A 16,341-nucleotide genomic window follows, 5' to 3' on the forward strand; every position below is an offset into this window, starting at 1 on the left:
GAGACCCCAAATATTTCCGCAGGCAATCAGGCGAAGCACTTCACTGGCTAATAAAGCGCTTGTTGTTCATCTCTCGTTCCCCTTTGCTAGACTCGAGACCACGACCTAACACAAGGAATTGCAAGCAGCCAGAAAGCTTCTTTGCATTTACTCTTCTACGCCAGCGACAGACAGACAGAGAGAGAGAGAGCGAGCGAACGAAAGCTTTATAGCAACACTGCGCGAAATTTTAATAAGTTACTTATATTATGAATTAACCAAGTTTCTGAAAATAAACTGCGCATTTGTAAGAACTCAATTAACTAAAGATGAGTTTAGGTTTGGCAGTTGCATGAAGTTTTTATTTTGGAAACTGCACTGAAAGTTACATTCGGCATCCCTGGCATCCGTTGGCTGGAGCGAAAGCTTGCACTTGCGTAGAGCCCCGTTAGACGCATAGAATTACACCTGAAACGCTTTTAGTTGTAGTTTACGCGTCGGTCGCAGCGCAACGCAATTTGAAATACACAGAGCATGTGAAAGTGCGGCAGGCAGTACAAAGTACAGAGCGACAGAAAGAGAGAGTGAGTGAAAGTGTATGTGTGTGTGTGTGTGTGTGTGTCTGTGTGTGTTAATAGAACCGACCAATAACTAAAGCGCATTCTCCTCTCCGTGCTTAGTCTCATGTTATCAGTGGCGGCGGCGGCAGTGACCAGTCGACCAGCCGAATTGAATAGCGCGTTTCGATTGTGCTTGAGCCGGTGGCCGATTATAAAAATAAATATTCAACAAAGGACCAAAAGTACATTTTCCCACTTGTAAGCTTAAACGTTATAACTGTATGTGTCTCTCTTACTCTTTCTGTGTGTGTGTGTGTGTATGAACTTTTGTTTAACTGCTCGTTTATTTGACTCTTAATGTGTATGCGCTTCTCAATTAAGCCCGCAGGCCACAGCCCGCACAGCTCGAGCCTCGTCCAAGGCTGTTGTTGAGCAGCAAGCTAGGACATTCAAATTGGGAAAATGTTAAATTATAGAAAACAGCAACAAGACTGTGCAGCTTTCGCTTTCAAAAGATACAACGCAGGCAGTGCAGCAGCTAGTGCAATTAAAAATCGTACATATGTATCTGCACATATAATTACATTATACTGATGAGTTTACAGTTAATTTAAAAGTCTTTGCTGCTGCTGCTGCAGTAAATATGTGGTATTATTTTTGTTTTTCTCTTTGAAGCGTAGCACGTAGCACGTCGCGCCAAAAAAGAAAAACACACGTATTCCGTTATTTATAAACAAAGCACTGTTTACAAATCGACAAGCATGCATATATAGCATTTAACATTTTCACAAGACTTGAAATGGAAAATTGCAAAATTGAAATTAAAATAAAATTTTAGCTCTTGTCGTCGCCGTCACCGTTGCCGTTGCGTGCTGCTTGCAACACACATATGTGCAACATATATACTCTACACTCTGCATATAAGAAAAGCTATGTGCGTATTTGTGCATGTGTGTGTGTGTGTGTGTGGAGCATTCTCAAATGTGGCAATTTATTTATACGATTTATGTTATTTTTGGACGCGGCGCTGGGGCAAGTAAACGCACAGAGTCCAAGAGAAAGAGTCAGAGTAAGCAGCCGATGCGCCTTTACAGAATATTCGTGCACACTATATGTCAAGAACCTATGACAATATATTCACACACACATATAAAAGCATTCGACGACATACTTTTAAAAATTCCAAGCACAGCTGTGTTGCGCGCAAACAACAACAACAACAACAACAACAAGGCTGTGTGTGTGTAATTGCCTGTGGGGAATTGGGCTGGGTTAGCTCAGCAGTCAACTGGGCAGGAGCAGCAGCAGCCAAGCTTAAAGTGCATACACACACACACACACACACACACACACACATATGCTTTTATATGTTTGCCTAGCAGCTTGAAGAGCGCGAATTTTTGGGCGTTGGATTAAAGCAAGTGCTTTTGTTTTTTACGAGCGTGGGCCAAGCAAATAAGAGCATTTTGTGCCCTCAACAAAGTTACAAGCATGCACAGCGAGAAATGATTTGCTCAAAACAAATACACTTCAAAAACAAACTCAAGTCGCACTTGGCTAAAGAGTAGAGGCATCTGCTGCTATTGCATTCTCTTGTTGTTGCAGCCAAAGGCCACATAGCTTACTCAGGCGGCAAGCCCGTTATACTTTTATTGCAGACAGCGACGCACAGAGCGAACATTGTCTGCAGCCAGCAATTGTATGTTACAATATATTAACACAGCTGATTGATTTATTGTCTGTTGGCTGACTACCGCAAACACTGGCACACAAACACAACAACAAACAAAGCCGCAGAGCAACCTCTCACAGCCACAACAACAAACAGAGTCTACAAAATGCCAACAGCCCTTAATAAGCCAGGCCAGGCCAGGGCAGGCCAGGGCAGGCCAGGCCTAGTGAGCGCCCCAACGTATGCAATAAAAAAGGCACAAGCTCACGAACTTATCGAGCCTTGGTAATAGACATGCAAGCCAAAGGGTGTATCTGTGTGTGTGTGTGTGTGAGTGAAGCGTGCGCATGTAGTTGTGCATGTATTGTCGCCATAATTAACAGGAGAAATAGCAACGTTGACGACGTCAGCGTCAGCGTCAGCGGCGGCGACGGCGCGTACTAGCCGCCATTTTAATTTTACGATAACTGCTTTCACCTACTTGGCTACTACCCCCTGTCGCTGCTCGCTGCCCTGCCCCTCTCCATCTGCTCCTCCGCCTCCACCACTATGTATGCTCACTGCATGTGCCGGCAATTGAATTGCTCGACAAGTGCGTCACTGTAGCTGAATTAAACTGTCACCAGCGCTTTTATCACTTGCATACTTATTAACATTTAAATGACAAAGTTCTTGGCCATAACACATTCAAATCTTATCAGGCATGCCACTGCGTATGCCGCAATTCGTTTGCATTTGCATACATACGTATGTATATAATGTATATAATAGACAGCACGCGCCAAAGCGCGAGTCGCACTGAAATGTCAAATATGAAGCTCACATGTGTTCATAATTTAAAAAAGTAAACTCAATTATACAGGCGTCAATTAACTTGTTCCATCCACATGGCACGTGCCCCAATCAGTAATCCCCCAATGCTGGGCATTCGATCAAAGAAAGTTTGTGCTCAAGCAGTTAAGCGGCTTAAATAACTCAATTGAGTGTTGCACGCGGCATTCAAGACAGATGAAAATCCCATTTGTTATTGCTATATATTGCTATATATGTATATACTATATTAGTCAGCTTACCTCTCGCAGCTGTTGGCTTAATGTTTATATTAAGCATAAGCAAACAGAAATTTATTTACTTTTTTAGTTGAAAGCGAGCCATATGTTTTTATTGATTTGTCAGACTGAATGTATTGGTAATTATGCCTCTCATGTAATATGCACGAGGTGAGTAAACGGCTGCTGAAGAGCCTTGAGCATAATTGAATATATGTACCTTTAAATAATTACAATGCTGACAGCTTCAGTCCCAGGACTTTAAATAAGCTCTCAAATATATTCAGCAGCATGCACGCTTCATCTAACTGTAAAATAATACGCTTCGGCGTGTTAATCTCTTGATCAAATATTAAATTCTGTGTGTGTGGGTGTTGCCACATGTGGCGTATGCGTAATGTTTGCTATGCCTGAAAGTAGGCAACACTGTGCTGCGCGCTTCTTTATCTAATTACAATTGCCTTGAGTCTGCACATATGTATATAACGATTTGTCAATTAATGCCACACTGGCTGCTTAAATAATCGCCACAACTTTGATTTATTGCAGCCAAGCAGCAGCAGCAGCAGCGACGGAAATAAGCAGGAACAGCGCAACAAGCGGATAGCAACAATAAATGATTTGGAAATTGGCGTGGGCCAGCAACTGTTAACAAAATGCGCAATGCATAAAATTAAACAACGCCTAATGCCAACAACAGCTACAGCAGCTAAGACGTAGACGCGGCGACGATAGGTGGCAGTCGCTCATTGTGCTTTCAATTTTATTTCCATTTACATTTCGAGGCGCGAGGCAGCAACAATTAACGCGATATTTTGGAAAACTGAGAACTGCAAAGAATCAAATAAGCCAGCTAAGGCAGCAACAAATCAACGACGAATGTCAACAAAGCTGACGAACAGACACACAGACAGACAGACAGTCAGTCAGACAGAGGGAAAGTTTGCCTTTTATTGATTTTATGTACAATACAAACAACTGTTGTAGTAGCAGCAGTATGAAAAGCATGAAACTGAAACAAAGGCAAGCGTAAACGCAATGTGTAGCATTCTGCGTGTTCTAGGCTCCCCCTGCTTCGAAACAATAGGCAGGCATATTTAAATACAAGCTACTAATTATAAGTTAACAACTTTAAAGCAAACTATCGCGCAGCTGTCAATGATGATGATGATTGAAGACAACGCACACACATTGGAGCACATTGAGCAGCAAATTGCGCTGTTGGAATAAAAAATAAAAGTCGAACAAGAATATATCATAAGCTCCTAACGAATGTTGAAACTATTGGACCAGACCAGACCAGACCAGAGCGGCAAAAGGAAGCAAGCAAACGACATAAGCAAGACTGATTTTTATGTTTTAGTTAGCTCTATTCTTAATAAACGAAAGCAACAGAACAACGCAAGCAACAAACGACCGAACGGCGGAACAACTAATGACAACGAACTAGCGAAGCGGAAGAAGCCTTAGTAAATCCGCTTCCTTTGCCCTCCAGATAACACAATAATAATAATAACAACAACAACAACAATATAATCATCAACGGCAACAAGAACTATTGGAGAACAATTGAAGCGCAATGTTTGTATTCATTGTCGTGCTGTTTGTCAATACCTGCCTGGCTGGTGAGTAGAACTATCGGTATATAAGATGGACAGGGTGTTTCAATTCGAAGTTGGCTCGAACTGCAGCACCCTCTGACTGACCACATCTGTTGTATATCATATATATCGTTTGTTCATTAACAGGCACTATACCAGCTACGCCGGAGAACATAACTGTCACATTTCTGACGCCCACCGCTGTGCGTGTGTCGTGGCAGACGCAGATCGATCTGAAGGCGCATCCAATTGATAAATACATAGTCACATACAAGCCCACAGACGACAGGTAGGTACCACCCACAGCATGAGACACAGATCAGAGCCGAAGCTAGAAAAAAAGCAGCAGCAACAATTTATGCAACCAACAGTCGTACGTGTGTGTGTGTGTGTGCTGACCATGAGCTAAATAACTGCAGGACATGGTTGGGAGGAAGCGAATACAAACTACAAAAGTTAAAGCCAAAATGACCGCAGCAAAATAAGCAAAAGAAAAACAAAAGCCGCGTGTACTTGAAGTTTTTATAGCCATATATACACTGCAAGAAATTCCAACTACTCGTAGTATGAATGGCTGATAGCAGCGAAAGCAAAGCAATGATGCTGAGCTTTAATCAAGCTCAAAGTGCAAATATCTTGGCAATGTGTATGACGCAATGTTGGGGCTTAAAGTGAGCGTGTCAGGAGTCAGAGCCAGAGCGTGAGCATGAGTAGGAAGTACAAAACAGGCTTGTAATCGTCATATTTCAGTTTGAGCACTTGTGTGTGTTGCTGCTGCTGCTCCAATCCCTTCACTCCACGCGGCACTTTCTGCTTCGTTATGCACGCCAGTGCAAGAATAAAGCTGAATGAGAGCTAGAAGAATGGAATGGTATCTAAATGGCGTTGCATATCTTGAGTGCAACTTTTACAAAAAGTAGCAGAGAGAGAGACAGAGAGCGAGAACAATAGTGGAGGCATTGGTTGGTTGGGGGGGGCATAGAGGAAATTGCTACAAACTAAGCACTTCCGCAGCGAGTTTTGACTTTGGTGCTTCAGCTTCAGGTGAGGAGCGCCAGGACATTGCTGGACATAGAAAATGCCGTTGTAATAAGTTAAGTGCTCTCTGGCTTTTTGGCGTTGCAAGCGTGGCATGCTGCTACTATTCTCATTGTTGTTGTTGTTTTTCTTGCTGTTGGTCAAGGTATTTTCAATTTAATAGCTGCGTGTGTGTGTGTGTGTGTGTGTGGGTTTGACTGCAGGCGCGTGTTTGTCTTTTTTGTATTTTTATTGTTGTTGCTATTGTTATTGTTTAATAAAGTTGACGCCTATATCAAAAGTTTCTTATGGCTGGCGCCCCTTTGTTCAGTTTCATTTTGAGTTTCAGTTTCAGTTTTAGTTGCGGGTCATTATTTATAAGTCAGTTTGTTTTTTTAATTTTTGTGTTTCTTTAGTATCGATTTTTGTTTGGAACTTCTAGTACTTCTAACTGCTCACTCATTAGAGCGGTACAGAGACAGACAGAGCGAGCGAAAGAGAGAGTGTGTGTGTGTGTGTGTGTGTGTGTGTGAGTATCTTTGCTAACGTTTTTCGAGTAAAATTGTGTTGCTGAATAATATATGATTAGTACACATAGACACATTGACGATGACTGGCTGACTGACTTGGGTCTACCATATAGTATGTGGGGCAAGCCAAGCCGCACTGGGACACACACACACATGTCTGTATATGTGTGTGCACACGCCTTTGTCATGCGACAGGACGAATAAATTGTTGCCAGCATATATTTCCACTTATCGCTCCATGGATTTTACAAAACAGTCGTATGCTCGTACAATTTGTCAAGCACCATCAATAATAATAATAATTAATAACAATTACTGTCCATTCAGCTGCCAATCGAGCAGCGAAAGAGAGAGAAAGAGTGAACGAATTTTAATCAATACACATACATATGTAGCTAGAGTGGCTTACTCTAAGTTTTGGAAATGCAGGTCACAAATTCATAATTGTAACAACAGCATATCCTCCACACAATCTCTCTCTCTCTCTCTTTCCGTAGCTATCTCTATTTGGCCATCTCTTGGAAATTTGGCTGCGTTGTAACTAATTTACATATTACGTCTGAGGTCTTATTACTTTTACCAAAATGACAGCACATAATTGAATCGCTAAAGGGCACAAGTCAAGGCCCAGTTAAGTGAGCTACGCTGTACCATTATTTTTGTGTGGCAGTGTGGCCAGAATCCGCAGTTGGCTGTGCAACATGACGTATGCGCAATTTGAGTGCAATTTTAATGCTCACAAGTTGGCTGCGCCTAACAAATCAACTTTTCAGAGCTTCTAAATATATTAACAAAGGCTCTATTCTATTTTAACTTTGTGCAAACAAGTTAGCAAAGTTTTTCATTAATTGGCACATGTGGAAAAGTTTGACTTAAGCCTGCCTGTCTGTGAGTGTTTCACGCCTGAATGTGTTCGTTGGTTAGTTTATCCCTTTTAAGTTAATGCTGGATAAAATGAAATTTTTGACGAATACCCAGAAAAAAGTCAAAAGTCAAAGCCACACAATGTAGCAGTCATAAGTTATTAACTGGCCCACACACACACACACACACATGCATATAGCATTTTCGATTTAGAGTTTGAGTAATGGACACACACTCAAATATACATTTTTTTGTTTGTTATATAAGGGTGGTGGCCAATTGAAACAGCGCACTTTGTAGCCTAATTGTTAATTCAACGGAAACGGAAAGCCATTGGGCTGGAAACTTTCGACAAATAAAACTCGGAGGAAATGTGGTAAAAAGTCAAATTTGGCACATTGTTTGGGTTCAGCTAATGCCGATGTATATAGTATGTGCTTATGAAAAATCAAGCAACATCTGCATTTAACACTCGAGGGGCCATTGGCTTGTGTGTGTGTGAAAATTGTGGCGAGTGAGCTTCTGGGTATTTAGAATTTGCTGAATTTGCTGTCTGTTCTGAGATTTCAGCTCACAGCCAGCGGGCCTCATAATATATTCAGTGTATTGCATTAGATTGAAACACATTCAAATTCAGTTTACAATTGCAAATGACTTGGCAAAACAGTCTGGCAAACATAAATTAAATACAAGGCGGCAAGGTTCAAAAGACTTTCTACACAGAAAAAAGAAAATAACACATCAAGTATTCAAATACTTTTTTATATATGAACATATTCAAATTCGTACTTAAGACGAAAAGAATTACTTTAAAACTTGCTTAAAATATGTATTCGAATATTTAATTTACTTCAAACTTCACACTTGAGATTGAATTTGACAATAGGCGGCAATTCATTCTGACATGGTTTTGGATTTAATTTGGGCGGCTTTTGCTTTCTGTGTAGATATTTGGCTAATTAGAATGCATTTGGGGGGACTGGCATATCTACATATATCCAGCTATAAGTCGGTTGCCTTGCTTTCGTTTTTGTTGTGGCTGCGTGCCGCGTATGTTCCGCCTGTTAGGCTTGGAGGCTCCACTGGGGACCCACATAAGTGTTGTTGTTGTTGCTTCTGTATGAATAATGAATCATTTGTCAAGCTGTTGCCGTTGTACCTGTAACTGTAACAGGAGCCGTTGCACACAGGCCAACAGAGCAGGCCACGCACATACACATAGATAACTATATGTGTGTGGGTAAATAGAGCTTTATGGATATAGGCGCGCTGAAATAGGAGCTGAATTGGAAAATCTAGGACATGTTTGGCTGGCGAACAAAGTGACAAAGTGAAATATTGGGCCAAGCTGTAATTACGGCCGAGACACATATTTCACCAAAGCTCCACTCCCATTCCACTGCTGCAATTAGCTACACACACACACAGAGAAAGACACATATATATAAATACGCACACATATTGTGACACTTAGCTGACGTTCGAGAGTGGTAATTGAATTAATTTAAGTTACAGGGTTGTACAGGATGTCGCTGGCAACAGCGAGGCCATTGTCCTGGATCGTCTGCTGCCCAGCACGCAGTATTCCCTGTCTGTCACCGCCATATGGATGGGCAAAAAGTATCGCAGTGGTGGTCAGATCAAGTTTCGCACGCTTGGTAAGCTCGCTCGCAAATTGTTGGGCAACTAACTCGCTTTGATTTCCCCCAGATCTGCCCAAGAACACTTCGCAGCAAGACTTTCCACCGGGCGCGTTTGGCAATGGACGCAATGGTTCCGGTTCCGTTTCCGTTTCCGGCAATGGCAGTCTCTACGGCGATGACGTCACATCGACAGCCACAAACACGTTCACCCATAGCACGCGCAGAGAGTTGCCAACGGTGAGTTGTCGAACGCCAGTTAATCGAACGCTACTAATCTCTTCAGAGATTTGTTTTCGATTCAGATACGAGGCGTCGAAATTGGCATCGTGTTGATTGTGCTAATGGTTTGGGCTGGTGCCATTGCGCTCTTCTTCAATCGCTGGGGCAAGATCCGCATGCTGCTGCCCTATCAGCCAGACTACAAGCACGAGCAGCTGAAGGTCCCGGGCACGGGCGTGTGCAGCGCCAGCGGCTGCAATGGCCAGCACTCCCATCAGGTATGCTCTTCCCGAAAGCGTTCAGCTTTAGCTATTGAGGGCGGGCTATTAACGGGTCTGCTAAGCGATATATATATCTAATAAGCGCGTAACTAAACTCTGTTTGTTACATACTGTTATTTACTTTTTATTGTTTTTCTGTTGTTGCCTCATTTTTAGAACCTACACCCCGATTTCTTTGTCAAGGTATATAAATTATTTCATTTCTCAACTAGTTATTGCAAATAATTAGCTTTCCGCATTACTTTTCCTAAAGAGCACTCTTAAAAAATTTCATTCGAATTCTACTTAGTGCACACTGAAAAAAAAACAAAACAACTCCTAGGCAGTAATATTTCATTTCGGTTTCTAGTTTAGTTGGTTTCAATGTAAATATTATTTTTATACTTTTTTTTAATTTCATTCTAGGATGTGCTTCATATTTTTCCTTTTTTCTTAACATTTTGCAATGCGTTATTTATTTATTTTACCGAAGAGCATTTTAAAACACAAATACAACTTTTACTACTTGATGTAGTATGCGCAGATTATAAATTAACTATTTTAGCTACTAGTTAAGAGCTTTTCTACCTTTTAAATACGAGTCACCATTTAGAATTGCACCCAGGCGGTTGATCTGTTGAGACCCCAGAAATTGAATGGAATGTCATTTTTTTTAAAACAAAACTCTTCATGCAAGCATTCCAACTTAATCGTACTTAGTACCTTTTTAAAATATGTACTTATAACCGTAAATACTTAGCTGGCAAATTTTAGTTTTGAGCTTTGTTGAGGTCTTGAGCTAACTACGAATGATCACTGACAAACAAAATACGTTTCCTACTCCCAACCAACCAACCAACCAACCAACCAAACAACAACAACAACAACAAATACAACTCGCGCTTGCAATTGGTTGCCTGCCTGCCTGCCTGCTGCTCCTGCTCCTGTTCTCTCTCTCTCTTTCTCTTCTCTCTTTATATTTTCTCCTATAATCGCTTGATCATTTGGGTATTGGCTGCAGTGCTTGCCCCGCTGCGAGGGCTGCGGACTGTTCGATCGTTGCTTTCAGTATCCGCGCCGGGAGCTGGAGCGCGACTGCGGCTGTCAGTTCGCGCTGCTGCACAAGGCCGATGTGGAGAGCTAGCAGCCAGTGCATCCACGTGAACCCACCACGCCCACAACGGCCACCAATACGTACATACGAGGACCGAGCGTTGACAATCATTCCATTGTAGGCGCAAATATGCTGCAGCGTTTGAATAGCAGCGAGAGCGTTAAGAGTGGACTCGCAGATCCTGATGCGGATGCGGAGGCGGAGGCTGAGGCAGACGAAGTGGAGATCAGAGAGCAGGCCACAGAGGATCAGCAGCTGCTGCAGCAGCAGCAGCAGCCACCACAGCAGCGTCTGCTGCCGCTCTCTGTGGGCAATGTGAAGCAGCGACGCTTTGCCCAACAGCGCAGCATATTGAAGAACTCGCAGGAGCGCACCTTTGTCGAGGAGAACGAGGTGCTCGAGGCCAAGAAGCAACTGATACTGCGTCGTCGGCGTCTCTTCAGCCATTACCGTCAGTACGATCAGTGGCGGCGCCGTCAGTTCAGCTACGACCCCAGCTACTTCCGTCCACAGCCGCTGCCGCCTCGAGCGCTGGTGGCCTACACCGATTACGCTGCTGCTGCAGGCGCAGATGGCTCAGCTGCCGGAGTGGGTGTGGGCGTCAACTATGCGGCCAATGCCGGACGCCGACGTCGTCAGTACCGACGCCAGTACTCGTGCGCAGTCGATCGCAGTCGCGATGGATCGCGCGAAAGCCACGGCTCGTCCACATTGCGACTCCAGCAGTATCGCAGCATGGTCGCGAGCGATACAATACACACAGACTCGTCAATGCTCAATCATAGCAACTACAGTGAACCGGCCAGCGTAAGTTCTTGCTCCATCGATGCTGCTTACCGATTGGCAAATCGATTCTTTTGGCAGATCGATCACAGCACCTGCCACCCAGCCATGTTGCACCATGTTGTTCGTTCGTTCGTTCGTTCGTTTTTATTCTTTTTCTGTTACTCTTGGGCACTCTAAAGCGTGCGCCAATTCGCAATTAGCAGAGCATTCATTTGCAGCACCAGTTATAAGCAGCACCCCAAGTCCACACCACCCACAATCACCCGTATCCACCACCACCACCACCACCACCACAGTGGCTAAACTCTCAATAAAAACATGAAAAAGCTTCCAGCCTAACGAACTTATTTTTATATATTAATTGAAAGCTTCGTTTATATTTTAATTGAATTCATAAAGTTTTTCGATTTGATTGATTTTATTGAGTGTTTGCCCCCACACCCAAGTACGACACCTTGTACAGTTACCAAAGCTAGAGCAACAGCACAGCTTAACACACCAACAACAACAACACCAACCAACAACTCAACAAGAACATCAATAAACGCTTTGTAGTCCAGCTTGCTTTTTAAATGCGCTTAGTGCAGGATTTTGTTGGTCGCTTGCTTTTGTTGTCAACTTCCTGCTTAGCATCTAGCCAAGTGGGTTAGGTTAAGCTACATACAAACAAACAGTTGGTCTTATGTCTTGTATATTGTTAAGTGTCTGATATACTCCAACGAGTCTTTTTCTCTCTCTCTCTCTTTCGCTCTATTCGTGTCTTTCTCTTACTGTTTATTACTGTTTCTCCATCTTGTTGTGCCTACAAACAGTTTGACAGCAGTGAATGTGGCGGCACCTTTGCTCACCCACCCACCCACTGCAATAATCGCGTAAGCGTGAGATCCCAAAGTGCAGCTCAGCCTGGCTCGAGTTTGATATTAACTTTGATTCCATTTTCAGCACATCCATATGCTGGCCGAAGAGCGCTCCACTTCCATCTCGGAGCGCTGCACGCGCAGTCGCATCAACTCGGCCATATTTGTGTCATCGGAGGGGCGTGGCTTTGACTCCATTGAGTTTCTGCGCCGGCATGGCTCCCAGAGCGTCCTCTGCCGCAAGGCCAAGAGTGCGGAGAACATCACAGACAATGGGCGCCGGGTAAGACATTTAAATAATCAATGGACTTTAATCGCATATATATTGCTTTACAGAAGAGTCTGCGTCCCTGGCGCACCGATGATGACTCCGTCCAGCAGCAGCAGCAGCAGCAGCAACAGCAATACCAAAACTCCTCACAGGACATTGAGCTGAAGGAATGCGGCAACACGGCCGGCGAGCTGCTGACGCTGCCCGTGCTGCACGACTCGAAGCCATCGCCCACAGCCGTCACCAGCTTGGTGGCTCGTTGCTCGAATGCCATTGTCGGCAGCATCTCGCTGGAAGCGCCACCGCCTTACATGCAGGACGACGATTCATTGCAGTCAACATCGGCACTGGTGCACAACGATGCCGTCGCCATAGTGCATGACTCGCAGGACTCGGGCGAGACCATAGAGGAGCTGGTGCATGTGCCCTTGCTGACTAGCGCAACGGCCACCGCCTCCGTTTCCTTGGCCTCCACGCCGAGCATTGCAATCGAAGCCAAGCCGCGCGTCCTTGTGCATCAGCGCTCCTCAACGGCCTCCTCGTCGCCGCACAGCAGTCCAAAGAATCTGTCGCTGGGCTTGAAAATAGTCAAGCCCAAGATAAGCGCCGTGCCAATGGTCTCAGTATCCGGACCGTCTCCGCCCATTGAGAAGCCGCCGCTGGCCGAATGCTTGTAACATATGGCAGCCGAAACATTTATCTAAGCGCGCTCACTACTCTCTCCCTCTCCCTCTCTCTCTCTCTCTCTCTATTTCTAATACTCCCCAGACCATACACTATATATAGACATAAGGCAGCTGCTCAAATAAGTGTTTCGGTGAGGCTACTAATAAATCGTAGGAACAGAAGTAGGTTTAGGGTATAGACATATAGACAGGCAAGCTACAATGCAACAATGAACGACTGAAGTATATGCACCTATATACATATAGCTTTATGTATAACAAGAACAAGAACAACTGATAAATCAGCTTTAACAACAAACTATCAGGCTTTAACATAATGAAATGAATTTTTGGTTTAACCTAGACGTTGAAACTTACGAATCTAACTGTTGTAATTCTTAGAGATTATATATTGGATGGTTCACATATTTATATATGCAGTGTATACATTTTTCGTCGTTGACAACACTATTTAGAATTAGGTATTTCCTATTAACTAGGCACAACTATAGAGTCCACATGTTACTTCACTAAGCTAACATATCAGTAACCCACGACCAAAAAGTGTAACGTTTGAAACTGTAACCTAGTCTTAAAGCAAGTAAAAACCATTTAATTCCTATACTGATATTATAACATAGTTATATATAGTCCAAGTCTAGGCAGTGTTCTAAGCTCTAAGTGTTTTTAAATGTAATTGTATAAATGTCATTTTTAAAATCGTATTTATATATACAATATATATGTATGTGTGAATGTGTGTAAAAGGTACCTTTGAAATATGCATACTGTCTATTGTTATAGAACTGATGAACAGCACACACATTAGGAAAACCCATTTGCTCTCGATTTCTGGTAGCTAGTTATGTTACTCAAATTCTCTAAGCAATAATTAATGTTCTCCCGCAAGTATCTATATAATCCACAAACTGACAAACAAATCATTTGTAAATAAATCCGCACGTACTACTTATAATATCATAATTTAAATCTATGCAAACTTCGGTGCACGAGCTGTTAAGGAATTGTCAATTTATGGTCCAAAGCTACAACAAAAAAAAAACAAACTATTATATTCTACAGTGAGTCAAAATGTAAGCTTTACTAACCTTAACTTAATTGTCTAAGTTCAATTCAAAAACGAGTAAACAATATGTGAATGTATGTATTTTTTGGAATCAAATAAATGAAACTAATTAAATTAAACAACAAGCTCAAGGTATGGAATATCCCAATCAATCATACACTGATAAGAAAGAGAATATATATTTAGTAGGGGTTTATATATTTACTACGCTCATTTGCGCTTTTCAAAGATCACGCAATGATTGCCCTGATCATAATAACTTATTCTAAGAACCACATGGTCCACTTCAGTTAACAATTGCTCCAGTTCATGCTCTTCAAAGACGTGATAGTAACGTAAAAAGGTGGTTCGTTGCTCACCTTTGGTCTTCCAAGGCACGTAGATATCCTGCTGCTGGAACTCGGTGCGATTGGTATGCACCGGCAGTGAAACCTCCAAGTTATCCATTACGGTTAACTGCTGCAGTTCCGTTGACAGCTGCTGGCGTTGAGCCTGCTCCGTGGTGCGTTGCTTGTTCACCGCTTTATTCTGACGCAAATACGTGGACTTGCGATCATTACGACATTGATCCTTAGCCCAGACATAGACTAAAGCTCTACCGCCGGGGCGAAGCACGCGCGTCAATTCACGCAACGCTTGCAGACGTCGCTGCCTGCTGGCCAAGTGATGTATGACGGCAATACAGATGCAGCCATCGATGCTATCTGACCTGATGGGCAGCTGAAGACAGTCACACCGAAAGACGCGTTGCCCTCGACCCTGGCAGACGTCCAAGAGGCCCAAGGAGCGATCACAGCCTATGCTGAATAGCTCTGTATTGCAGTTGAGGTACTTGCCATTTCCACAACCTACATCCAAGAGGACAGAATGCGGATCAAAGCTTTGCAGGAACTCCGTCACTTTTGGCCAGGGCGTATGCCGTGTATCGCTGAAATGTTGCGCTATCTGATCGTAGACCACATGCACATTCTGCTTTTCCAATTCCGTGGCATGCGTGGAAAGCGCTTCGTCCAATGCCTGGGGCGCCTTTGCTTGCTGCGTATCACAGAGCGTTGCATAGGCGCAATCACAAGGCGCACGTCGTAATCTTCTGAAGGTCAGCGAAGTGCGCTTACTGCGCTGCTGCGTGGTTAGACTACCAGTCGGCGTAGGCACTATATCCGAATGCTTAGGCTTAATGCCATGCGTCCAATCATAGCGTGCCTCATCACTCATTATAAGCAGGGAGCGCCTAGGCAGCTGCACATGCACTAGCTCTGCACCACGACGAAAGTCCATGACTGTGTCCGACTGCAGCGAAAGCGATAGTATGGGATCTACAAAGGCGCTATGCGTGTCTACATGTGGAGGTATGCCCTGTCCCGGCTCGTACTCGTTTACAGTCAGCTGATCCGGAATAATTTTGGGCACGGCCTCGTTGCAGCTCAAACGCTGCCACAAGAAATCACATGCTGTAGGTATACGCTGCTCTAAGGGTTTATCCGCATCTACATTGTTGCTGCCGTAGATGAACTCATAGCCAAAATGCTTCACCACGCGATGCTTGAGCTTATCCTGCGCATAGTCAGTATCCACTGTAACCGCTTCTAGCAGTGCTGCTTCCTCTTCGACGCTTACAAAATCTGGCAATAGCACTAGTCCATTTGGTAGCGTTCTATGCCAGGCTTGCTGCTCCTGCAGCTGCACTTCGGGCAGTCGATTCACGTAGCTTAAGTAAGCTACAGCGCCTTGTTGACCTATGGCTGCCACATTGTGCATGCCTTCAAAGATACACTCCGCATCAGCTACTGTCGCACACATTAGAAAGCAATATGACTTTGAGGGTAAGACTATCACTTGCGTCACTTGTCCGCCTGTTTCCGCTGCCGCTTTAAGCAACGCCTCCTCAGTGAGTCCATTGCTGAGGCCTACATTGAGTATTGCCAAATATATGCTTGGCCCCTCACTTGGCAGCACATTATAGTCAGCTTTTATTATGGCCAAGCACCGGCGTTGTTTTTTTTCAACCTTCGTAGCTTTGTTTATTTTTTGCGCAACGTGCATGTTGACAACAGTGTGACCACAAACAAAAAAATACTAACGCACCTCAAAAGTGTGTACACATCATTTCAACTTATTCAACGAATACAACAACCCTAATCTAGTGTGCCCACACATACTTCGTAAT

General features: G+C 43.7%; 2 protein-coding genes across 8 annotated transcripts; one reads left to right on the top strand and one right to left on the bottom strand.

Moving 5' to 3' along the window:
* The first annotated feature begins 481 nt into the window (after positions 1-481).
* Positions 482-14,266, top strand: LOC108597360. Of its 7 annotated transcripts, XM_017983877.1 has the most exons (10): positions 482-563; positions 3,810-4,885; positions 5,009-5,150; positions 8,782-8,930; positions 8,983-9,152; positions 9,218-9,412; positions 9,572-9,598; positions 12,107-12,166; positions 12,237-12,434; positions 12,488-14,266. In XM_017983877.1, exons 2-10 carry the CDS (start codon positions 4,840-4,842, stop codon positions 13,097-13,099), a joined length of 1,599 nt encoding a protein of 532 aa, XP_017839366.1. In that variant the 5' UTR covers positions 482-563; positions 3,810-4,839; the 3' UTR covers positions 13,100-14,266. The 7 variants fall into 7 exon arrangements, with proteins under 7 accessions (XP_017839366.1, XP_017839367.1, XP_017839368.1 ...); XM_017983878.1 differs by lacking the exon at positions 9,572-9,598; XM_017983879.1 differs by lacking the exon at positions 9,572-9,598 and having other exon boundaries at positions 8,788-8,930.
* Positions 14,267-14,360: 94 nt separating this feature from the next.
* On the bottom strand, positions 14,361-16,217 carry LOC108595385 (alkylated DNA repair protein alkB homolog 8). Its single transcript, XM_017980610.1, has one exon. It carries the CDS (start codon positions 16,215-16,217, stop codon positions 14,385-14,387), a length of 1,833 nt encoding a protein of 610 aa, XP_017836099.1. The 3' UTR covers positions 14,361-14,384.
* Positions 16,218-16,341: the final 124 nt, after the last annotated feature.

This window comes from Drosophila busckii, chromosome 2R (genome assembly GCF_011750605.1).
Source record: "Drosophila busckii strain San Diego stock center, stock number 13000-0081.31 chromosome 2R, ASM1175060v1, whole genome shotgun sequence".
Taxonomy (NCBI): domain Eukaryota; kingdom Metazoa; phylum Arthropoda; class Insecta; order Diptera; family Drosophilidae; genus Drosophila; species Drosophila busckii.